Source organism: Electrophorus electricus, chromosome 2 (genome assembly GCF_013358815.1).
Source record: "Electrophorus electricus isolate fEleEle1 chromosome 2, fEleEle1.pri, whole genome shotgun sequence".
In the NCBI taxonomy this organism is placed as follows: domain Eukaryota; kingdom Metazoa; phylum Chordata; class Actinopteri; order Gymnotiformes; family Gymnotidae; genus Electrophorus; species Electrophorus electricus.
This window is the reverse complement of record NC_049536.1, coordinates 5718271-5744052: the sequence shown is the minus strand read 5'-3', so window position 1 is coordinate 5744052 and position 25782 is coordinate 5718271. Positions and strand designations below refer to the sequence as shown.

At 42.5% G+C, this 25782-nt stretch overlaps 1 protein-coding gene and 1 long non-coding RNA gene across 3 annotated transcripts; one reads left to right on the top strand and one right to left on the bottom strand.

The window, feature by feature from the left end:
• Positions 1 to 233: 233 nt before the first annotated feature.
• Positions 234 to 22780, bottom strand: klf13 (Kruppel-like factor 13). Its single transcript, XM_027003243.2, has 2 exons — positions 21991 to 22780; positions 234 to 7870 (listed from the first exon to the last, which is right to left on the bottom strand). Exons 1-2 carry the CDS (start codon positions 22436 to 22438, stop codon positions 7557 to 7559), a joined length of 762 nt encoding a protein of 253 aa, XP_026859044.1. The 5' UTR covers positions 22439 to 22780; the 3' UTR covers positions 234 to 7556.
• Positions 22781 to 22924: 144 nt separating this feature from the next.
• On the top strand, positions 22925 to 25225 carry LOC113573181. Of its 2 annotated transcripts, none has more exons than XR_003410183.2 (4): positions 22925 to 22990; positions 23915 to 24071; positions 24614 to 24647; positions 24922 to 25225. It is a non-coding gene; the product is annotated as an uncharacterized LOC113573181 (long non-coding RNA). The 2 variants fall into 2 exon arrangements; XR_003410184.2 differs by having other exon boundaries at positions 22954 to 22986.
• The last annotated feature ends 557 nt before the right edge of the window (positions 25226 to 25782 follow it).

The window sequence follows — 25782 nt, the reverse complement described above, 5'->3', positions numbered from 1 at the left end:
GAGTTTAATTATGCAGTTTAATTGTGGTGACAAAATGATCTGTCATTCAGTAATGCCAAAGCATGTTTTAACTGTGTATTGCACAGTTAACCTAATGCATGAAACATAATGTCTCAATAGCACAAATGCTGACATCTTATTTCACTTTACTGGAATTTTAATAGGAATGATAACATGAAAGGGAATACCATCGAGTATTAAAGATAAGGAATAAGACACTCATGACTACCATAAAGCTGCTTATTTATGAATTTATTTTCAAATGTAAACTTCACTATTTCATGCATACAAGTTAAGACAACATACATTATTTGACAAATTCTTGTTAATTCTCATATTTGCATAGGACAGAGTCACAATATATTGTCTAACATGTAAAAAATAATGTCTTAAAAAGGTACAGCAGAGCAACCATAGACCAGCAACATTAATAGTCTGTATAATTCATGAAACTGTACAACTGTAATACATCACTGTAGTGATTTGGTTGATTGAGCAAATGAAAAAACAAAAAACAGAAGATGATACATGGCAGTTTGAGTTCATGGAGATGGGGAACTGGCCATAGTTGAAGTACTATGAGTTTTTGCACAAAGAGCATTACAGCAGTGCTGTACTCAATGAAACAGGCATCGAATGGTGATGTAAAAAAAAAAAAGACTAATACATACCTTAGAAAGGCAAGCCAAGCACACGCAGTGGAAGCCTTGCTAACAGTCTGGGGCCTCTGTGGCCATCCTAAAATTCTCTCTGTACAACATTTGTATTTGTTCTTACTGGACTAAAGAAGTAATCTAAAATGGATTTTGGCCATTGAAAGACACAATGTCACTAATTGTTAGGTATCCAGCTACAAATGATTTCTCCCAAGGAGGGCGAATCGGGCTTGAAAGGCATATATTTAAAGCCTTTCTCTCTCTTTCTCTCCAAGTCAAAAACAAGTTTCACTCCATCACAAATGCAGGGTTTTGCAGATATCTTTGCAGTAAATCACATTTACTGAGTGCAGTTTAGAAAAGAAGAATCTGTTGACCTAATGAGAAATTGCATGAACATATAGAGATCTGTGAATAGTGCAGTTTCTCATATTGAGTTCTTTGGAAATGGGGGGGGGGGGGTGGCTCATATAGTAACCCGGTCATGCATGTTTGTTAACATCTGCTATTGAAGCAGTTTCAGCACTGCTGACACTACTGAATGCTGAATGCTTTGATAATGGTATTTGCACTTAGGGTAAATTACTGATTGTAAGTCAGAGGGCAATGGCATATAGAAAGCCTGCACATTCAGCAATAATCTACAGTTCACCCCAACAATTGAAATATTTTGGTAGTATTTATGGTATCAGCATAATACTGACACCATTGAACCATGTTTTGCTTTTGATAAACATCTCTATTTTTTGCAGAAGAAGGAGGAAGTCATTCTAAAAATATGCTCACACTGATGGATGGTATCAAGGGGTTTTCATCCTCGTTGCACATTTACAGTATGGCATTTATGTTACCGCTTACGGGTTCTTTGGAGAAAAAACTAAACTGCACAAGTGCAGTGCTAATCTACCTGTGGAGGTTCCATATTTTAGGGTGAGAGGAACCACACAGAGGAACCACACAGAGGGGAAAGGACAAACAGTCTCTTAGTCTGTATATTGACACGTGTTATTATGACAAAGAGTCAAAAGGGGTTCTTATTTCTTCGTTAGATATGTGTGAATAGCCTTTAGCATTTTTGAAGGGCAGACTGCTTTTTTTTTCTTCTTTTTTTTTTTATTCCAGCAAAAGCTTTTAAAATGTGCTTTTTAAAAATGGCAGACTGCATCCACTCATGCTCCAAACATTCATGCCTCCATCCATTCTAAAAGCCCTTGGTGACCAGTCTTAAACCATGAATTTAACCCCATTCAGGCTCTGGTTACAGTAACCCAGTGCAGCACTTTAATTAAGAGAAAAACACAGGACCATCCAGCGGCGGGCTCGACTGGTAGGTCTTGTCACTACTTCTGCTGGTTCATTGCTGCGTTTCACCCCTTGAAGCTCAACACACCACAGTCCCATGGGCCATGCCCTGCTTCACACGCCTGTCTGTCAAGCAGGCGTTTTCATTTCACACAGGACTGGCTATGTGCACACATGCATGTACGCAAGCAAACTGGCTTTCAAAATCCCTCGTCTGAGAAGCTCGGCGAGTTCAGCTTATCCTGTCAGAACATGGCATGGTTGTGTCTGTTTTGTTCAGTAGGCCCTAACCGAGACAGCACAGGCGCGTAGCATATGTGAATGTTAGCAACTCTACAAAACCGCAGAAAAGGATTAATGTTAATAAAAGTACCAATATTAACTAGTCACAAATGTATTTCAGCAAATACATCACAGTCAAAAAAGAACATAAAATAAATACATAAATGTAATGCAGCTTCAATGCATTGGTTTGATATAAGCAGCACATTTAAAGCAAATGCAATTGCAATCCTTTGGAATGGTTGGGTGTTCACTTTTGATGAATATAACAACTGAGAATTGAGGCTATCTAACCATACATGTTTTGATAACAAAGACAAATTAAGAGTAACAAAAACAAACAAACAAAACAAACAGAAGCCAATATAATGAAAAATACATTAAGAGCACACCAAAAGGAACAAAGTTCAACTAAAATACTTGTATCCAACTGTTTAAACCTATACACGTACTTAAAAACACATCACTCATAGAAAACTGTACAAGGTTGTTTGTGTAATGTCACCTATTAGGGTATATGCATTTATTTGTCTAAGGGTTTGCAATTTACTGGAATTACCACTTTAATGCCTTTGGCACTCATTATCAATTCTAATATGCGATCAAAAAGGAGCGTTCAATGGAAATCTACTAAACTGATCGGTTTAATCCTGTCAACAATTACAAACTAAATAATCCTCATACGGGGACTGCTGGGTAGTTAAATGAAATTATCCACTTAAGAAGACATGGTGAAACTAGTTACTCCTTTTTCCCCTCAGCTTGACATTTTGAGTTGAGAGATTTTGATAAATCAAGACAACACTGCCATTACAGATGGCCCATCATTTCAGATATGCACTTCAGTAACCCCCAAATACTTCATACATTTTCATTCAGAACCTCAGTTTCTTAATAGAGGTATGAGTTACAAAAGACATGATGGATAACACAATGGTCAGCTAGTTAAATGTCAAACAATGGAGAAAAAAACAGCCATAGGGCTGTGGTCCCTATGGTGATGCGACATTTGAAAAGTGAAGCTAATCACATCAGTCTCATGCAATGTATTAGAGAAAATCTTTCTTTGTTAACTTTAACCCATCACTTGCTCCTCTCTCCAAGTTTTAAAGGGAAAAAAGAGATTACACAACTATATCCTGTTTATAATATTGAGTGTTCAGTGTCTCTAAATAAAATAGAAATTGTTGGGGTCTACCTGCCTCAATGTCTACAAAAACAGAACATGGAGCAGACTTCATTGCAGTGGACTGAGATTAACACACTATGAAACAACAATGGCAATAATCAGGAAAAATATCTAATTACATACATTTTCTTAGAATTCTGAAAAGAGAAATTAAAATAATCAGGATAAAACAACAAAGTAATATATATTACAATTAAACCTAGCCAGATGAGTATGTCCATAATCACACATAACTTGTGTCAAAGGTTAGTTGCAAGCTAAGGACAGAGCAAGTACAGTTTTACTGTTGACATGCCTCAATCTGTGTTGAATGGTCTTGCTCCTGATTCAAGTAGTTTCAGTACAGTGAAAATAAGGAACAAAGAAACGCATATTTTACACGTATCTCACACTGAGCTGTGACTGTATATGTATCAACTTCCACTAAAGCAGAATAATATCATCATGTAATATTTCACCAGTACCACAGCATTAGACAAGACCTTGCCTCCGTATTTCAGGGCCCATAATAGCTACTGGTGCCATTTGAACATTCTTCTAGCTCTGGGAAAAGTACAGTTTGCAAACAGGGGATACAGCTACTCCTAAGAAGAGAAGTACCCTTGTTCCCTGCGTGGCACTCCACACTGGCCAGCAGTGAGGAGAGTGTACAAAGAGGACCTACGGTATACCCACTGCACCACAATGGCTCTGTTGGAGCATGGGCAATTGCGTATGGTGAAAATGTAAGCAGGCTTGGATGGAAAGGTCTTATCTTCCACTCTTTGTGATGGCTGATGAGGGGTGTGAAAATTGCCATTTAGCTAATTTGTACTTAGCGTTTCAGTCTTAGCTGCAGCATGGTGGAATACCACTTCAAACTACACCTCTGGCGTCAGTTTAAAATGAAAGTAGGCAGTTCGTCTAATAGTGAGACAGCTTTACATGTGGTATTATTGCAGGAATAATGCATCTCTGGTGCTGTTTACTTTCATTAGGGGTGTTTTCTTTGGGCCGAGAGAAGAGAGAAAGCCTTGATTATGTGTGGCGTTTTGAAAGGCTTGGGCAGAGAAGCCCCAGGGGGCTGGGGAGGGATGGAGAGAGAAGGAGGGAGGGTGGATAAAGAGACAAGGCCTAGTATTCACAGGCCTCCACCTGCCCCTGCAGCTGGGCAGTTCCACGGCCCTGTGGCAAGCTCTCTCGGAGAGGGAGTCAGAGACGATAAGTCCAGGAGGCCTGCGACAAGCTAAATAAGCACAAGAATGGTAGTTAAGAGAGGGATGACAAAGTACATGTGAAAGTGACATTACTGGACCATTCGGAGAGTTTGTCTGTAGATGGGTGGATGTTTGTGAGCATCTGCCCATGTCTGTGTGTGTTTGCGTGTGTGTGTGTGTGTGTGTGTGTGTGTGTGTGTGTGTGTGAGGCTGTGCCACAGTAGTTTAGACAGTGGTGCCTCTATTCACGAAAGGTTTTGTGAGCCCCTGGCCTGAATTGATGAGCCATAGCTCTGAGGCATGACTTGTAGACCACTTTCTCATGCCAGTTCTTTATCTTCCCAGCTACAGCAGGCATAGGACGGCAAATCACTGTTTACTTAAATGATATGTTTTTTCTACTGCATGGGTTTGGTAGCGACATTTCACAGAGGCTTAAAGCTCCTTGGTAATGAGAATCAAGTTTGAAAGCAGCTGCTGTAATGGCATATTGAGGTAATGTGATTAGTGTCAACACTGATTGTTTCTATCAGTGTGTCGGTGACAGTAAAAAAAAAAAAACTGTGCAGAGGTTCCTGTGCATATGATAAAGCAACTTCTGGACACAAGAATGCCCAACAAACCTATAGGCAGGAGTCCAATGAACATGACAAACTGCAAAGACAAATAGCAATAATTGACCCCAAGTCTTTAGAGCAGTCATTCAAAGTGAGAGAAAGAAGTGTCTGAGTAAAGTCTGCTGTATCAAAACTGGAAAGACAGCTGTAAAATCAAATGTAATGCCTACTGGAAATCTGCTCCATGGGTCAAAAACTCCAGTAACATCTTGTCAGACATGCTAAGCATTCTATTTATAATTTATAAACACGATCATTGCTGCCTTCCTTTGGTCTATTGTTTGTCCCTCAACATCTTGTATGGTAAACCCCACTGTCCTGAAATGTGGATGATGTCAAATCAGGGAGTCCCCCTGCTCCCCTCACCCAGCCTGTCTTACAGCACAGTACATGGGGGATGCGCCCTCTTTCATTAGTGGGTAAACAGAGAGGGGGGAGCTGGAAGGGTGTGTTCCACTGCAATAGCCAGAGGGGAGAGCTGGCTGGGTGTCTCTTCCGCTGGACTGCTCAGCTTATGATAAAGCCCCCACCTTTATCTGGCTCCCTCGGGGTCAGGCCTTTCTTTCCTGCCTCCCGCAGATAGCTGCTTTTGTTCTTAATGGAGGTGCTGCACTCCCCCAACTGCCCAGAAACCCAGCCCAGCTCCAGCTCTGCCCCACTGCGAGACCTGCAAGGGGCCGGCCTGCTTGTGTCAAAGGCCCCGGAGACGACTTCCATGGCTCCGTTCAGTTCTCACCCACCCCCGCCCCTCCCCTTCTGCCTCACGCTCCCTGCCTCTGTCCAGGTGGAGTGAGTAAGGCAGGTTGAGTAAGGCAGGCTCCGCCGCAGTTATGCCTCTCCCCTCTCCTCCCCAGTGGTCTATGAATAGGTCTGTGGAGGGGGGATGCAGCCGTTTCCTAAGTGCTGGGTCGGGACGGGCTGCGTGGCAGAGGGCCAGGGCGTCTGCCGTTACCTGACACTCTGCCAACACCCCCTCGGCCCCTGGCCCCCCTCCCAAACTCTGGATATCACTGGCAGAAAACCCTTCCTGTTCTGGCCATAGCTCTTCGGTCTTTGGTGGGTTCTGCTTCTGCGCTCTTTTGTTTTGATGTTGTTGTTGTGAAAACGTGTGAAAGAGATCCTGACAAGTCCCTTCACAGGTGTGTTATACCTGTACTGTTGTGAGAAGAAAAAAAAAGAAAAACCCTGAAGTTGATGCATGTGCAGTCTTTATGGTGGAGAGCAGCTGCTTTGAAACTTTATCCTCCACTTTTCTGGGGATTTAGTTCAGCCCTGTAAGGAGAGCACTGGGCTCAATGCTCCTCACTGGGAAGGTTGAGCACGTAATGGTGGTTTCATCACCTACATTCACACAATGTAAGGATTCCTCCTGAAACGAGGACCCAGGCAGAACAACCACCTCAGATTTGTGGAAAAAAAAAAAGTGAGAGATAGCAATGTCGAAAAAACAAAAAGAGTTACTTCCAGTCTCTAATACACAATGACATTCTCTCCAATGCAGTCCCCACCTATTGTACCACCTTACAGAGAGATCAAATAGAATGCTGAGTTTGACTGACTGTCAAACCCAGTGCTCATTTCCCCTGATGTAAAAACCAAGAATAAAAGACAAAGGAAGAGTGCAATTGTTTGAGTGTAAGGCTGTTTTTTTTTTTATGTATGTTTTCTCTTCATGTTCATTCTTTCAAGCTAACGAGGCCATCCCTGAGCAGGGCACAAAATTTTAACCCCTGTTGAATTACAGAGTAAAGTGATGCTTGTATTGTGCAGTCAAGGTAAATATTAAAGAAGGGAAAAACAACTGTCTTGAATCCTGAGGTGTATGTGCCCCTCCCCCTCACCCGTTTTAAATTAAAAAAAAAACCCTAATCGTATACCTGTCAATTTTGTCTACATTTTTGTTCACTTGAACAGAGTTGATTAATCGAAAGAAAAACAAAACACTAAAACACAATGGAACATTGGCCATGGCCAGAAGCTATAAAAATACAGACATATAGTACATAATGTAAATATTGCCATTCAGGAAAGGCATTTTTCTTTTCTATTTTCTATTCTTCTCTTTTATGGAGTTGCACGAGAAAATTGCACTACAGGAAGCGGTTATGTACAGTAGAGTACACCACAGCAAGCGGAGGGATTAGCACAGAGACGTGGCTGCTGACAAATGTGCAACACCACTAGAAAAGGAGGTGGGGGGAAAAAAAAACACACACACACACACACACACACACACACACACACACACACACACACACACACACACACACACAGCCTGGAGCTCCAGGGGCGGAGGCAGAAAGTGTGGCCAGGTTTAAGGCGAGTTGGCTGGGCTGAGGGTGGGGCTGGAGGCATCTGAGCGGCTGTAATCGCTCAGAGAGCCCGGGCGGTTGCTGCTCCCAGCGGGCGTGCTGGCTGCCCCAGGCTGCCTCTTCAGCATGGCTGGCTGGAAGTTGGAGTGGCGACGGGCGTGCTTCATCAAGTGGTCGCTCCTCATGAATCGCTTGTCACACAGGGGGCAGCCAAACTTCTTCTCACCCGTGTGGGTGCGGTAGTGCCGGGCGAGCTCGTCTGAGCGGGCGAACTTCTTACTGCAGTCGGGCCAAGTGCAGGGGAAGGGCCGCTCTCCTGTATCTCACACACACACACACACACACACACACACACACACACACACACACACACACACACACACACACACACACACAGCTGTCAGTATTTATGCAACACCAACATAGATATTCAGACATATAACTTTGTACAAGATATTACACTGCATTCGATACACAGACTGCAGTAGTGTGTATATTATATATCTATACATACAACATAGTGTTAATAACTTATTATAAATTATAAACATAAACCTGTACATTCCTCCAGTCTATTGAACGTTTGCTTAGCTTGGTTTGCTTCTAACTGTAGTCATTTGTGTTTTGATTGCATTTCAACAGCTTCCTCAGTCCACAGCAAAGGCGTGAAGGAGGCTACAAGTCATCAACACTACCGTAGGTCGCTAACGGCAGCCGGCAGTCTGTGCCAACTGATGCTAACCTAGCAGATTTTCCAGGCCCTATGTGGACAAAGAGGTCTTTCAGCACAGCTGCCCTGCCGTGGCCTTTTGTATCCCGCAAAGCGCACACTAAATAACTGCAGACGTTCTGTTTTAGGAGATCTTGCTCATTTGTGCTGGTTTAAGTTGAACTTTCACTGGCTGAAGCCGTATAATCATAGAACAGTAGCAGCTGCTGTTGCAGTGTTTGAGGTTCGCAACTGTGCATTGGAAAGAGGTCCTTCATCATCATATAAACAAAAACAGATAGCTAGACATTTTAGGACATATGAAAAAACATTTTCCCCAAAATCAAATCTGTCATTGTGGCATTTTAGACTTTTGTTCACCTTTTGGAAGACAGATTTCATAAATAATCAACAACAACAACAAAATGTTTTTACCTTGGTGTCTGAATACATAGCAGTGTACACTGCCAGCTTATATATCGAGAGGCACAAAGCAAAGCGAAGCTGCATCGTTCATAACTTGAGTTTAGCTGCTTCGCCTGATTTAACAACAGAACTTAACAGGAGAGCACAGTGAATGATTTGGTGGCAGAACCTATTCACACGCAGGTCACTCGAGGGTGTAACCTTCTCATATAGCATTAAGATGGCAAATGAACAACAGACACACAAGCATGAAGGCCCCGATGCTTGCCGTCGTTTTACGAGGCACCGTGATGAATGTAGCGGCTCTTTCCCACTGCTCCCTTAGCTGTAGAAAAGCCTGTGGACAAAAGTGTTGGGTTTTTTTTTCCGGGTGAAAGGCCCTACACATTAAATCAGGAATGCATTGCATTGGAAATGAGCCATAAAGCATTGCAACATGCTAAGTGAAAAATAATTATATTAAGAAACCCAAGATCTGAGACATTTAACGCATACTGTGTTTACCGTTGCGGGTGTTAAATACACAAGTGAACACCAGGTGATGTAATACACACCTAACCAGCCATGCAAACGCATGCTCCATGAATAACCAAGCAAAGCAGCATTTTTCACTAGAGTCTACAGGCTGTGGAGCCAGACACAGTCTAATTAGGCACATTTCAGATGCTAAAGATCTTTAAAGTACTACTCTGCCCCCGATCCAACATGTAACTATCAGTGACTGTATGCACAGGGAAATTATACCCTTCCCCCCTTCCATCAGGCAATAAAAGTAGGCTTTGACACAAATCTACTCAAACCCAGATGGGCCTATATATCTTGGTGTGGTTTCCTCTTAGCTCCATGTGGCAAGAGTATATGGAGTCTATATCCAGCATCTCACACTGAACAGTCAGCGAGACCTGTCTTATACACTATTCATTTTACTCCACTGGCTGGTTTTCTGCCCTGAGATTGCAGGAGCTGCTGTTCTAATTTTACTGGCGTTTTACACAGCAGTTCACCAAGACCGTCTTTGGGAATACAAAGATATGGGGACATGTGATGCAGGCTGTGCTATTTTGCAAATTGTGCCCCCCCCCACATCTTCTTGTCATGTGACTCCGGATGTCTGTAATACAAGTGGAGGGAGAACAGAAATGGGGTCAGACGTCTGTCATTACGCTGGGAAACTGGACAGGGCAGGAAGAGCGTGCAGTGGGCTAGACTGCCCACCGCAACTGCCTTTGTTTCGCACTTCCCTGAACACTCCAATGGAAAACCACTGTGCTACTTCAAACGATTGTTCAGTATGTGATACTAGATCAACATGCGATATTGGTGCATGGGGTGTGCTATCCCTTCCCCCACCATGCACTGGCTGTAAAGAGAAGAGAGAGCAGCAGGAACAGTGAGTCCAGACAAGCTCTGTCTGACTCCATGTCTTGTCACTCCCCTCCAGACAGACTCAGTGAACTATGCCACTCTGCCCTGATCTCATTTCGTACACTTGTAACACACACACACACACACACACACACACACACACACACACACACACACACAACCAAAAAATGAGAATATAAACAGATTGTACATGCACCTAATATTCGTCTGTATTCAAAGTTTCCCATCGCTGATTCACTTTACATTTCCTTGTAGATACTCACACGCAACAAAAAATATATAACAGGTCCTAAACACCCACGCAAATATACTCATTCTCGGGCCAGCAAAAAGGAAAGCAAATCAAGTATCAGTGTTCCCATTCCTACACAAACACATCCTCTGATTCCCATTCGTACACCAACACGTCATCCTCTGATTCCCATTCGTACACCAACACGTCATCCTCTGATTCCCGTTCTTACACAAACACATCCTCTGATTCCCATTCATACACCAACATTCTCTGATTCTCATTCCTACTCAAACACAAGATCCTCTGATTCCCAGTCCTACACAAAACACAACATCCTCTGATTCCCAGTCCTAAACAAACAAGATCCTCTGATTCCCAGTCCTAAACAAACAAGATCCTCTGATTCCCAGTCCTACACAAAACACAACATCCTCTGATTCCCAGTCCTAAACAAACAAGATCCTCTGATTCCCAGTCCTACACAAAACACAACATCCTCTGATTCCCATTTGCTCTTTCCATTCACCCACAATATCACTCTCTCCTCTCTGTGACCTTTATCACTTACATGCCCGTGCAAACCCAAAGGGGTCACTACAGTTTGACCTCATTTAAACATCCTGGATTTAAACATCATCTTGGAATACATACGCATAAATATAGGAAATCTAAGATTAGCCTACTTAAAGAAACAGAAGTCTGAAACCTCACATGCACCGAGAGTCACTGAGTCATTTGGCAAAGACACAAGTAATCTATGATTAGCAGGATTATCAATTAATGAAAGAATGATCAATTAATGAAAGTGTCGTCACACAGTGCAATGCAGACTTGGGTGGGAGTTGTGTGGCTAAAACACACACACCACAGAGATTCTACTTGTCTTCAAGCAGCTCCAAGGCAATGGTAACAGATACAGCAGCATAAATATTTCACTGGCCATAAGAAAGATGAGCAGGACCAGAATGAGTGTGCCATAACAGTCTTGCACAGCAGCACAAAGCCCAGAGAAAACCAAACTATTGTCACGGTTTATGTAACTGCAGGGCGTGATGAGTGTCCTGAATAGACTTTGTTTATAACAAGAAAAAAATGTATAAATGAAGAGGAAATGAAACAGAGAGAGCGTGGGAGTCTGAAAAAGAGCCATGGCAGCGGTAGTGATCAGACTGCCGCTGAAGTTCCGGATGCTTCCCGGCACACTTCCCAGCTGAAATGCACCCTGGCTGCTTTCCTGTGTGCTGCTACTGCTGCTGCTGCTGTTGGTGGTGCCGGCCCAGAACATTCCGGAGGCAATGGAAAAGGGAATCCACATGTGTGCAGTCAGGAGAAACCTCCACAAAAAACAATGGACTGCATCACCATACAGCTAAAACAAGAGCAGGCAGTCCATCCTGGAGAAGTGCTGTACTCAGGACATTCTGTATATCCGTGACCATAAGGACATGGGACAACCACGGCACCAACGCTGTGGTGATTTTTCCGGTTGTGCTTGCAGTGAATTACAGACTTATATAAAAAAACAGCATTGTATTTGCAGAAGCCATCAAATCCCTAAGGTAACCAGAATCAAACTCAGGGGATGCTGGGGACCCTTAAAAAACACAATCTTTGGTGACTTTAAGAAGACAAAAGAAGCCGCAGCCATGGAAATGTTCCATGCCAATCATGCAGCTATGATTTGGCGGATCTACACAAAGCCCTCCTTGACCCCTCCCTTCACTGGTCTCCTTTTTCTTCACCATGTTTCCGAGGACATTTGCGGTGTGGGCGCCAGCAAGCATAGTTGCACTTCATGGCCTGTGTAGCGGGTGATGACGTCAGACGTTGCCAATAGCCTGGCCTCTCTCTGGCAGAGTGCCTGGAGGGCCCCTGCCTTTTTCTCACGCCACAGGCTAGCAATTAGGGCAGGCATAATAACTGAGCTCTGCACTAACCATCACAATGACCCAGTTACCCCAAGTGGCCATTACATTACACAATCGCTCACAGACACACCGAGCACCTCGTCGAACTGAACAGCGAGTGTCTCCCCTTTGAGGCGATGTGGTTATGTCACAGGAAGCAGACTTACATAACTGTTCCCTTTTGGTGCCACTGGGTCAGTAAGTAAACAGCTTGTCTCTTTTGTTATTTTAATTTTTTTCTCCGAATGCACACAAAATGTGTAATTGGTCTGTGGCTTAATCAAGGAATGGGAGAAGCCTCTGAATGAGCTTTGAGATGGATCAGTGGGAAAGATGAGAGAGGCCTTCTGAGGGGGGCCGTCTGCTTCACAGACATCTGATCAGTTCTGCATTAGGCCGACGGTGAAGCAGACTGAATGACGATCCAGTAGACTTAATGTCGGTTACCTGTTCCAACAACAGCTGCCAGCATCCCGGAGAGAGTGAGATAAAATTCCTCCGGCCTGTTCAGCCATGAACCTGGCATGCAAGCAGGGGAGTGAGACAGAAAGGCAGGCCACGAGATGTAGCCACCAGTGGGAGGTCTAATGAATCCCTCCTGGCTTTTGAGCCATATAAGCCTCATAAAGTGCACTTCCCAGGGCAGTGCACACATTATTTATGAAGATGCCTCTCAAATGGGCTTTGGAATGAGCTTTTTTTTTTTTTTTTTTCCAGACTATAAACTGTCTCTCCTCAGTTGTTGTCGCCTGGGAAACAACTCCAACTGCGAGGCTGTCTGTAGAAGACAATGAGAGGGAGACAAGGATATTCACTGTGCAGCCCACCAACTAGACACTGTGCTAAACTAACCAGTGCATCCTTACATCACTCAGCCACTAGTTATACAAAACCAGGAGCGACGTTTCAGGTTGGTGGCAGAAGCTGATGTTGTACACTGACATAAGACCTGTTCTGTGCTGTGTTACATGACTGAGGTAAGAATTTAGAGAGAACAAAACTGGTCCTAGGTCAGTAAGGGCAATTTCTGTAGGGACCCCAGACAAAGTAGTGTTTCTGTGGCTAACAATAGCACACTTAAAATAAAGGCCTGATGTTATCATAAGTTTAGGTTGAAGTATCAAATGAACTATTGGTTAAATGTACTGAATTAGAAACACAGCCCTCACCGCAGTGAGCTGCAACGCTCCACTGAGCATGCCCCCTCAGATCAGTGGCAGACCAGGGCAAACGTGAGCCCCAGAATGGCACCACAAATGCAGTGGTAGCATTCATCGGAGGGATGTAATTTATTCCTGTGTTTACGGCCATGGCCGTGGGCCAGGCGGGAGCCAGCCAGCCGTGCTTCTCCATGGTGGGTTAATGACAAGACGGCTGTGGAGGCTGCACCCCAGCCAGGCTCCTGTCAAGGTATAAGCTGCCTCTTTGTTCTGGTCCAGGACAAGCGTGTCACACCCAAATCTACCCCGCTAACAGAAGATAGCGCAACGCTGTTCTCAGATCAGGCCAAAGGAGGAACAGCTTTCAGCAGAATGCGAGGATCGCCTCCTCACTACCACCCCTGCAGTGTCAACTCCATGACCTCACCTCTAGTCTGTTACAGCCAATCAGAGCCAGGTGTCACAGGAATGGGTGTAGTTTGGTGCAGTAGTCACACTGGGAGCGAGATGTGGGTCACACCCAATATCTAATGTAGTATGCCAGACAGAGAGCTCAGTGTGACCATATACCATAGAGCCACAAACACTGGCTCAAGGATAGTTTGTAATAAATTACTGTCTTCAAACGATCAGCGGGAGATATCAATAACAGCACATCACCTTCAATGTCATATGTAACAGACACTTTGCAACAAATGGTGGGAAAGGCTTGTGAGCATATTGCTGACAAAGTGAAAAGTTCCTCATGTGGTTTGACCCAGATTAAAGAGAGCAGAAAGGGCGCAAAAGACAGAAGTACATCACACATTGCGTGTGAGAGCATCTGTTTGTGTGTGAATGGGTTCACGGAAGACAGGTCTGTCTAACCACAGAGAGCCTAATGTGTCATTATAGGCTTTCAGTCTGCTGTCTCCATTCACTCATTGGACTTTGAGAAACTGAGGTTTAATGTTACTGTGAGCTTGGGTGGAACAAAAACATAGGGGTGGGACAGGTGTAATGATCAGAACTGGACTGAGCTTGCTGAAAGACCGGATGGCAAAAAAAAAAGTGATGTTTAATTTATTACCCCCTTTTGTCTATGAGGAAAATGCAAAACCACTGCTTTTGAATTGCATGTCATATCTTATATTGTATGGTTGGGACATGGACAAAGCATCAGCCTGTTAAGCAGAAGGAGGGCTGTCACTTTCAGCCATCAGTTTCAACACTCAGACTCTCATTCATGATAACCATATCTCACTCCTCCCAATGTCTACAGCACTTTCACTCTCCCTCTCACTCACACACACAAATCCGGAGAGAAGCATGTTCCATAAAATTGGCCATCTCATCACTTCAGCTTCATCAATTAGCTGGAGTGGAGCTTCTGTCTGGCCTTAAGGGCACTTTAAAATGCCTGGCAGGCTTGTTTTGCTGCAGGCTGTGGGCTAATCTTTTTAACCCTGTTTAACTAAGGACACGAAGACAGCTGCTGCCATTAGGGGCTATTTATGCCTACAGAAAGGCTGGCATGTGCAGGTGGGTGCAGAGTTTCTCTTGTGTGACGCTCCCGGTGCTTTCACCAGGCAGAATGCAGTGCAATGAGGACCACTGAAATACATGTTTGGTCATTAAATAAAGACCACGGATATGGTTTTACAAGGCCAGACACAACATTAGCAGTCCCTGACCTGAACTGTCTAATCGGTCTTCCAACAAGCAGTCAGACAGCATTTCAAAGTGGAGTTTGTTCACCTCTAGATGAGAAATCGCAGGACGAGACCTCCCTGTAAGGCCAAAGCTGCCATCTTAATGTGCCTTTTCGTCCCTCCAATGGAGCGGGCTGCCCTGGATCCTCCACGCATGGATTTATTAGACAGGAATTTTACAAACCCCTCACAGGCTACAGTTAATGTAAATATGGCAGGCTGGAGACAGCCAAGGATCTGCTGCACTGTAAAGAAGGACACCTTGGAGTCACTCCCTCCTTGCTGTCTTGGTCTCCCACCCAAAATTCTACCCTAAAAAAAAAAAAAAGAAAGAAAGAAAAAAAGTTCATTGCCACTGCCGCAGAAAGTAAACAAATTAGACTTGCTGCAGATGCAGCTGTAGAAATGACCTACGTCAACGGGGGCACTGACAGCAGATCTCTGCACTGCACCACACCCCCCCCCCACACACACGCACACACATCTAAACCGCTTTTCCCAGCCAGTGCACAATGAATGGCTACTTTAGTTGGAGACCCATGCCTAGTGGCTCCATGAATCAAGAAGGCGCTGAAAATGCAAAACTTCACTGGCTCCAGATCCACTCTTTCCCGCCACCAGAAACGGACACCCCTGAGCTGCAGGCAGCCAGAGAGCAAGAGAGGCCAGGGCCTGCCGAGTACATGGCTCTTTAGTGGCTCTTTTCCCAAAGCCCCTGCTGCAGGGGAAAGTGGACAGAGGGGTAAAAGAGAGGGGAAGAAACAGAGAGGCTTTTATAAGGCTCTGCCAAAGCCAACTAAAGAATATACGTGTGGCATAAGGAACAGTGCAGGAAGAAGAGGAGCATTAATCCCTTATCTCTCCTATGGAAGAAAGGGAGTGGTCTGGTGTTTCAGACACTCCTGATACTGGAGGAAATAATCTGTTCCCGTCAGTGGAATAGTCTTTATGAGTGATGGATGACTGTAAACGGACAGTTGAGTGTATGAGGAACTCAGTGAGGCTGAAGCTCCTTTGTCTATAACATATAGGGATTGACAGGAGAGAGCAAACGAGAGAGAGAGATAGAGAGAGTGTGCATCTATAGCAATGATTTACTGGATTAGATGCATTTTTTACATCCTTAGGATCAAATAGCCCTTGGTTTGCATTGGATGCAGAACTATCAAAAAGTACATAAGCTTGATATGTACGACATCTGTGAACTAAATACAGTAAAAGTCTAAATTATCCATAGTTTGTGTAAATGATCCTGTTTGAAATAATTATAATACCCACAGTTGTAATAAAAAGAGTACTTATGAAACAAACACCTGGTGGAGGCTAAAATGCAGACCAGTCAGCAAAAATCTAAGTATACCCAATGGCACCATCCATGCCTTGTTCTCTCCTCTGTAAGCGTGAGTGCTGAGGTGTGGAATGGAAACTGGGCTTAGTCAAAGAGGGCAGAGCATTCCTTATATGACATTGGGCTTAGTTATGGAGGGCAGAGCATTCCTTACATGACACTGTCCCCCCAGTATTGTGCCCTACATTGTCATGACCTTGGATCCATTCCCAGGTCAGAGGCTGGAAACCAGAGCAGGGCCAGAACACCCAGCTCATACACACCTTTAGACCTTCAAGCTGAGTCCAGTTATACTGCCTAGGACATAAACGCTCTTGCATAACAGTTTACAGTAAAGGGAAAATGCCTGAAAAATTACCTGGATGTCAGGCATGTTTCTTAGCTTTAATCATTAACGCGTTGGCTGCTTTAATGTCTTCAAGTGCAGATTGTACAAATTATCTCATGTGGCTGTGTGTGCGTGTCCTTCCATTAACGACAATGCTATACGTACTTTTTGTTCAGAGGCCCCATGTGGTACTGGGGGGGCGTCTGGAGTACAATGCCATGAGAACCCTCCAGGAGAACTGAACCAAATGTGAAACGTGTCATTATGTCCTTTGATTATGTTGCGCTGCTGGCAGTTAGTCATGAAGTCTCTGCCAAGCAAATGGAGTGGCAGCATGGCCTTTTATAAGAGCTACGGTGGAACCATAAGGGCTAGAGATGTCCCCAGCTGACATGACTTTTAATGAGCTCACCATAGCCTTCTCTGGGTCCATGATAACCTTATAGTTCCCACTCCATGCCATGTTATTCAATTTCCACATAGTAAATGAGGAAGGAGGTCTTTTATTCCATAAGGCTCAATAGACATTGCAGATAGATTAAGCAAATGAATGTTGCCTAACACAAAATAGCCAACATGTGACTCGGTGGGATCAGTGACAAGATCTTCAGTTGCAAAACTGCCATAGCCTTTTGCGAACATACAGTGCTTTTCCATAATCCTGTTCCCACTGCTAACCACCCCAAAACATTTTTACCAATTTTGTGTCAGTCTATTGTATTAACAAACAATTTTCCATGCTTAGGAAAAGTAGTTTGTTGAAGGGGGGCCCACACTTTACCGTTACAGGCAGGTCACACTAATGTGTCTGCTAGCCTTCTACTCTCCACCTGCTATGGTTCTGCAATCCCACCTAACAGAATAAACAATTTCTATTCAAAATTTGCCCTGAAAACTGTCATGTCTTAAGAGAAACGTAAAAACCTTATTGTGACTATCTTCACTTGGCCCCTATTTCTTGAATGTAGAACCCTGCTTTCTTTGAGATGTTCCCATCACACTAGTCCTACTGATGGAAATCTCTAGTAGTGTAGTAAATAAGCACAGGTGACATTATAGAGTTGTAAAGGAGCAAATTGGCTTATGATGGGAAAGATAATGCTGGAACATGGGACCCACATGCATCATTTCCAGTCAGAAGGATCCATCTTGTGTTTGTCAATCAAATACATTTGTGTACCAAATGAACTGCCAGACGGCTGATTTTTTACAATGATAATCTCCAACAAACACAAGTGTGGTGTAGACAATATCAACACTTCTTCAAACTAAATTAGGGGAAAAAGTAATTAAAAGACAGATTTATAACAAAATATTTATCAATATTTATTATCCTTACAAATACATGTGCCCAAAAACACTCTACTTAAGACACTTTATTAACATTTAGCTAAAGTGGAGACATGTTCACCATTTCATATAGACCCATACATGATAGTGGAAAAACAGTAGAGAAAAAGAATGCCTGGTAAAGAGAAAGCAAGTGTACTATTAGAAAAGCACAAAATGTGCCCACTATCCTGCCAATAAAGTGTCTCAGTACTACTTTCCTCCAAATTTGTCACATCCTCACACTGCAGCAAAATTCTTACATTTCATAAGAGCTTCTGAAACGGACCCCCACCCTTTCCATCTCGCATGAACACCACACAGCAACAGAGGGTGTTATTTCCTCTTCTTATCACAACTGTGGACTGTTAAAAGAATAGGGATTCTATAAATAGTGACCTGCAAACATACTGTGCTCACATATTTAATAATTCATAGATTGCTAGTCAAGCATCTGTGTTGTAATGAAAATGATTTATGACCCTGACACAATGCAGCCACATGTTCCTAAACAGCCACGTGCTTAAAAACTTTAAATATTCCTGTCCAGCTTGTCCACTGCACACTTGGGCATGTCTCTGTTCCTACTCACTGCACCTCCCTGTTGTGTCACCTTGTAGTTTATAGACAAGATCTTTGAGTTCTGACTTTGCTTTAGTTGTGGATAGAATAATTTCAAGGGTTAGGCTGAGACTTGGGGTCAAAGATCGAGGCAGTAGGTTTTTTTAGTATGTTGATTGTTTTTCAAGATGTTGTTTGTTTGCGCTTCTCATATATAAAACATATCTAATTTCCCTGAACCAACCAGCTTGTACTGTGGTAAAAAGAGTCGTCTACCATAGGAAAAAAGAGAACAAAGCTGTCCTCATAACACAACTTTCTGATGGAAAAGCTAGTTTTACCTCAACACCCTTCAACACTCTGGCAAAACCTGATTGTCCTGGGAGGCCAGCTCCAGTACAGTCAGCCTAAACTGTAACAGACTTCTTGGGAAGTCAGCTCAAGGTCATTCCACTAACCTTATCTCAATCAGGAACATTCTGTAACCACAGGTCACCACAGGATTACAAGCAATAGCCAAGTGAACTTCAGACACGCAGTTAAATTATACAAAACAACACACAAACACCCGAAAGCTAATATGGCCATTTGCTGAAATCTTGCAACCACACAAGTTTCAGATATGTGGCAAGTAATGTACAGTGTAATATGCCATAACTCAAGATGAAGGGCTTTGATCATAGATATATATGTTGTTAAACACTTAGTCCTTAAGACTTGAGCAATTAATACAGTTATGCTTATAGATTTTATCAATATGACATAATATGTGATGCAGCTGTTTTACATTCACCCTCTAACTGTGTCCTCACTATATTTGCTTTTCATTGCACACAGTTTTGCAGTTACCATCAAAACAGTGAGTCAAGCCCTCTGTCAAATGGTTCAACAAAGCTTTTGATCACAATAGTACATCTGTAATGGATCCACCATAAACCTCTTCTTACAAGCTAGCACATGTGACAACTGGCTTTATTACTCAGTCATCCCATGGCATGTTCCAGAATATATTGTTTGCATCTACTACAACTGTATAGTACATTCAAATACAATTAGCTTACAGATGCAAAGACAATTATCCCTGTGATGCATTCAAACATTGTGAGCTTACAGACACAAATACATAATGAGCTGGTGTTAAGGCAGATAGAAAGCAAACAGCTGCATTATCCAAAATTGTGAATAAAAAGTAGCAGTGGATAATATAAAAGTCTGGCATTTAATATGACGTCACTTCAAAACTTCAGCAATGTTGAACAGAGTCATTTAAATAAAATGGCGACCCTGACCTCAAAGTAATTTTAATTTCTGAGAGCAGTATAACTCCATGCCCAGTTTCTGTTGCAGGAAGACAAGTTTTCCAATTCAGAGTTCAAACCAAAGTCGGCACAGAGTTCAGGGCGTTACTAAAGTCAAATGAGGATTTTGGCTCACTTGCCTCCCCCGGTTTGTTTTTATAACACTGTGTCCCCCCCCCCCTTCAATTAGACAGTGGTGTTTAGCTGGGAAAGGGATCCATGCTCTCTTTGCTCTACTGGTTGAGACTGAGGGCAAATCTGCTGAGTGCTTAGGAAAAGGCACCCAGCACAGAGGAGGCTGGCTGATCCCTGGACTGCTGCACTCAAATGACCCACATTCTCTGATTACCAAAACAAATGAGACGGAACACTTATTATTCAACCAGAACACGACCCAATCGCACGCCTGTAGCTGAAGCAAGACCCAATTAAAAAGTAAGAGACCCAAAAAATAGATAGATAGATAGATAGATAGATAGATAGATAGATAGATAGATAGATAGATAGATAGATAGATAGATAGATATACTATGCAAATTCCATGCCACACAATTGACCCTTTTTAACTTTGGTTGATAAAAATTAAATTGCACTGCAGTAAAACAAACAGACTGGTATGGGAAAAAAAACAGCTTAGATGTTAATATTACAAAATCTAATTCAAATATGAAACGCTACCAGCTGGGTTAACTAACAATATATAAAAAAGAACGGAAAAAACTTATAAGAAACCGTGTATACCATATGGTGTGTGCCATGTCAAAAATGTGAAGGAGACCCAGTTTTGTGAGTGATTCCTACCTTATGAGGTCACATGTGCAAACAACACACTGCATCATTTCTGGTCTGGGACTAGCCTGGCTTTGGTGTAAAACAAACTGTTCCATGGGATGATAACGACAACGGTATAGCACGTAATCATCATGGGACCATCCTCAGAAAACGAAGAGTATATGCTATTGTAATTATAATCAAAGATTTATAAAAGGCTTGTATTCTGCCCTGACTCCCATCGCCTCTGAGCTCATCTAGCTGAGTCTGTTGCTGGCCAGATCAGCTGGCAGTCTGTTCGACGGGGGTGTGGCACATCACAACAAAGAGCTTAAGAATCAGACAAGCGTCCGCAGAACTCGAACCGACACCCTCTTTATTCATTTTTCCACATATTTTATTGCTGCATTTGCATCCCGAAGACCGCCAACATGCCGAAAAAGGTCAAACTGCGCGTTGCGATGCGGAATGTGTCGCGTTATCTTCTCTGCAGTCGCCGTAATTTCCGCACCGTGACCTACACCGACAAGTGCTGCCAGTTTTGACAACTTTTCTCATACTGAAATGGCTTGCTGTAAACTGCAGGCTTGCGTAAAATGTTATTTTTCCTACATGTTTATATTTTAATCGTCGGTTACATAGGGTGTTTTAGTTTTTCCTCCCATGGCAAATAACGAGTGATAACTGCGCGCTAATTTTCCAGTGATTAGCAGCAAGGGTCACACATATTGTGACTATTTATGCAAGATCATATATAGTTTATATATAGTTTATATATATATATATATATATATATATATATATAGTTTAATAAGCATTTCGAGTGAGAGTGAGGTCACACCCCTAGTATGTACCGGGCTGATATGCGAGGAGGTGGAGGATTGAAGGGGGAAACTGTTGCTATTGACTATAGGTTTCTTTAGTGGGCGTGACTATTTACGATGCGGCTTCCTTCGGTTAAATAACAAAGTACCCTACTTTCTTTTTAAGAATATGTAAGATTCGTAAATGCAATTTACATGGACTTTTATAATGAAAACATGATTTACATATTCTTTTTCTTGTAACGCTAGTTTCTACAAAAAACAAAACAAAAACAAAAACAAACAAAAAAAACAGTAACAACGTTTCAGCCATTGGTGGGTGTTTACATTTACAGCGTAGCAATGTAAAATCCTCTCTATGGTCACAAATCCTCATGTAAATCCACGAATTTTATCCCGATCGGTTTCAGTAGTTATATTTGCTGTGCACAATGTCAAAACACTTGCTGCAATTGAAACTGACCTGTATGTGTCCTTAGGTGAGCTTTGAGATGGGACGATTTGCCATAAACTTTTTCACAACCTGAATAGTTGCATTTGTGCTTTTTCTGTGGGGATTCTTGTTCAATTCGTCCCCTCAATCGTTTGCCTCTTTGTTTAAGAGCAGAGTCGACGGAGATGGTGGTAGGTGTGGCAGAGTTTCCATCATCTCTTGTCAGGGTCGGTGGCATGCTTTCCTCTTTTATTTTTGCCTGATCGGCAAAATTTGTTGGGGTCTGTTGATTGAAATCCGCCAAAATTCTAGCCACTACAAAAAGAGAAGAGTTGTCCTTCACCAGAGGTTCTTTAGTCTCCTCTCCGCTCCTGGGAGCAGTCGCAGCTTCGGGTTTGATGTCTCTATTCCCTTTAGGACCATGGACAATTGCACGGCTGGACATTGATACAAGGCACTCTGCTGCAAAGTGTTCCATTTCGTAAAAAGAAAATTGCCCCAATGTTTCTCTATGACATTCAAACCAAATGAAACTTGGCTGAATCACTTATCTCCGCTGATCCCTTTGTGTGGTGCTGATGTGGAGGTAGCTCTCAGAAAGCAAACTCACTTTGTAATCTTACCGGCTTTTCAGCAAGAATGACATCCTGGATTAAATCGTGTAAAAATAAACCGCTAACGCACCACACGGACAGTTCTCTACTTCTAGAGACAGTTTTCCGGTAACAAGCGATTTAGAAACTTGCATTCGCTGAATATGCGAACTCCCATCGTGGCCGGGAGTCCTTTCAACGTAAAGTGACAGTATGCTCTGCGCCGATTAGAGCTGATTGTGTCCACGCCGGGGGCGTGTCCGCCGGTAGCATTTAGCAGCGTCGTCAGAGCGGGAGCGCGCTCATTGGATAGCGAAGTGTCCCAAAGTGCACTGCCTCATTTGCCCCCACCAAACTTCGCGGTAGTGCCCGAGAAACTTCATTCAGTGTCTGTAATTGTATAAAATTGAGTTAAGACCAACGTGAGGGCTGTGTGAGTATGTGTTGTATTTATTTTTGTATTAGTTAAACAGTGCACACATCTAAGATCTCATAGCAAATGACAAAAAACAAGCATTTGCAGTTGAAAAGAACTATGAAATTGTATTATCTACATTACATTTATCCAGAGCGACTTACACATGTGCTTTGTCATTTACTCATAGAATGCATGTTACATCTAGATATCTACTATAACGTAATGATTCTGGACAATGTTAGAATATCTAAAATGCTTTAAGCACATACACATTCATATATCTTTGCAAATGCCTAAAATAAAAGGTACTATCATTAATGCATATAAGGAGGGATGAGGTTCTTGGTCTACAGTAACAAACGCTGGATATTGACCATTAGCTGAACTGACTGTTCAGGCTCTGCAGACACAAGTGACAGTCCTTTAAGAAGAAAAAGTCAACATTGTTTCAGACGATCTGTTAGATAACAAAGAACTGGTTGTCATAATAGTGCCAGCAAATCCATGGCACTGTCCCATAGCGCCACATCAAACAGATACAGTTAAGCAATGCATGTATAATTACACAATTTTCATTTGCAAACCTGCTTTCCAGGTTTCAGCAGCAGAGGCAGTGTAAGAGGCTAATAGCAATGTTTGAAAGTATGTTCCACAAATGTAAAACATTGAATTATATATAGTTACACTCAGGGGCCAAAAAGGAACATGAGTTTGCAAACTCTTCAAAATCACAGTTAATTTGAAGAAACAGACATAAGAGAAGCAAGAGGGGTGCAATTCACCCTTTAACACTTGCAATGGCCTTCTCTCCTATGAGAAATCATGTACTCTTTCAGCTCTGTTCACAAAAGGCCTCTTTGGAAAGTTCCTGGTGTTCAGTGAGAACAAGGCTGTACTGCATCCAGAGGGCCATCTGGCTGTATTACTTTACATATTCTTTCAGCACAAGGACTGGGTGTTCTTGCGTTTCATGTGGTGCTTCAGAGGCGCACTCCATCACAGCACAACAAGAAGAGGGTAGTTCCTCTTTCACAAGATGGCTGCCTCAAAATGAAGAAAAACGCATATGCCTCTGCCACTCTGGAAGGCAAGAGAAACAGGTAACAAGACGGTCCCAGGTTACTGCATTTCTCTTTACCTTTCTAACTAAGGGCAATACCAAATTTCCAAATTCTAAATTTAATTTTGTAAAGTAATTTTAAAGTATTAGAGGATTTGCGTTTTCCATTTGCATTTGCAGTTAGTTATGTCCATTAATAATCTAAGTCATGCAGACGCACAGCAATGCGGTCAAAGAAGTATACCTGCCTTTCATGTAAAATACTTCAGCCACAGGGACACTAAACCATAAACACCAATACTGCAACTATTGGGATAATATTATAATCATTTACACTTCACCAGTAAGCACTGAAAATTGTGCGACCTGTGAGAAATTCTGAATAAGTCTCACTTCACCCACACATTGAAAAGCCCACTCTGTGGCCTTTTGCTTATGCTCTGAGCTGCTCATGACACAATAGTAACCAAAAATGATTTCGACTGTAGGCAGAATATCCCACTGTATGACCACTTCTGTGAGATGACTCGATTCACTGTTAAAATTTGTCACTGACACCTGTGGTTTTATATCACAAACTAGATGACTGACATGTGTGCCCTACAAGATTTCAGAAGTGAGTATCCTTAAAAAGATCTATTTCATTTTACAATGTCAAGTCAAATGTATTTACATAGCATCCTTCATCCAATTAGAATTGCTTTGTGCTTTATAGCTCCAAAAAGGCTGGGAAAATAATAACACAGTGTTCCAAAAGGGAAATAACACTAAAATAATTTTAAAAAACCTTTTTTTTTTTTTGAAATTCTTACAACTTCTTACAATTGTAACAGCATGACTCTTAAAAAGCTCATGCCTCACATGTTCCGATTGGCTCCATGTTAATCCAGTCTAGGGGGATGCTTTGTGCTAGGACAGCAAAGCCTGACCATGTACACTACCTGGCAGAAGTGTCCATTCAATGCTGCCACGCTGCCCTAGAACATGCGGCCCTGGTTCCTTTACTGTGGGCAGTAGAAGGATGAGGTCCAAACTGGCACAAGAATGCAGCAATCACTGTAGTGTGGGGAAAAAATGGAACAAACACAGCTAAAACAATCATGTTTCCTGACACTGTCCATAATCAAACTATAATGCATATCTAATACAAACACAGTAAAAGCAGAAAGCCAGCTGATTATACTCAGGAGTAAAAATAAAGGCTCATGTGAACTGTGCATGTGATTCCATTCCATTTTGTTTCTGTAAAAGCATTTGAAGCAGGAAAAAACAGCTCTTCAGGTAATCACCCAGACTGTACTCTTCCCAAGAACATGTCAGAGTGTTCTAACCGTCTGACTGGCAAACATCCATCAGAGGGCTGAAGGTTATAAAGCAGCATTACTTTAATGAGGGCCATCCATCTTTCAGCCATGCCTGTACATGAGCAGAAGACCAGAGCTTCTGGCATGTACTAACTGACACTAAAAGCATTCTAAATAGGCTTTTGTTCATTTTTCTGAGTTTAGCCAGTAATTTATCTATGCCATTTCTGAAGTCTTGTAAGTTAATGGATGGCTTCTTGTTTTCATGTTACATTAAAAGCAGGTAGCGTTAAATGCTATTGCACAGCTCTGTGGATCTATCTATCTATCTATCTATCTATCTATCTATCTATCTATCTATCTATCTATCTATCTATCTCTCTCTCTCTCTCTCTCTCTCTCTCTATATATATATATATATATATATATATATATATATATATATAT

Bases quoted from the DNA above. Each gene is read 5' to 3' on its own strand.
- klf13 (XM_027003243.2), bottom strand. From the start codon at position 22,438: ATGGAACACTTTGCAGCAGAGTGCCTTGTATCAATGTCCAGCCGTGCA. The intron at 7,871-21,990 runs GTCAGTTTCAAT...TGTGAGATACAG, and splicing joins TCACCTAAGGACACATACAG to GAGAGCGGCCCTTCCCCTGC.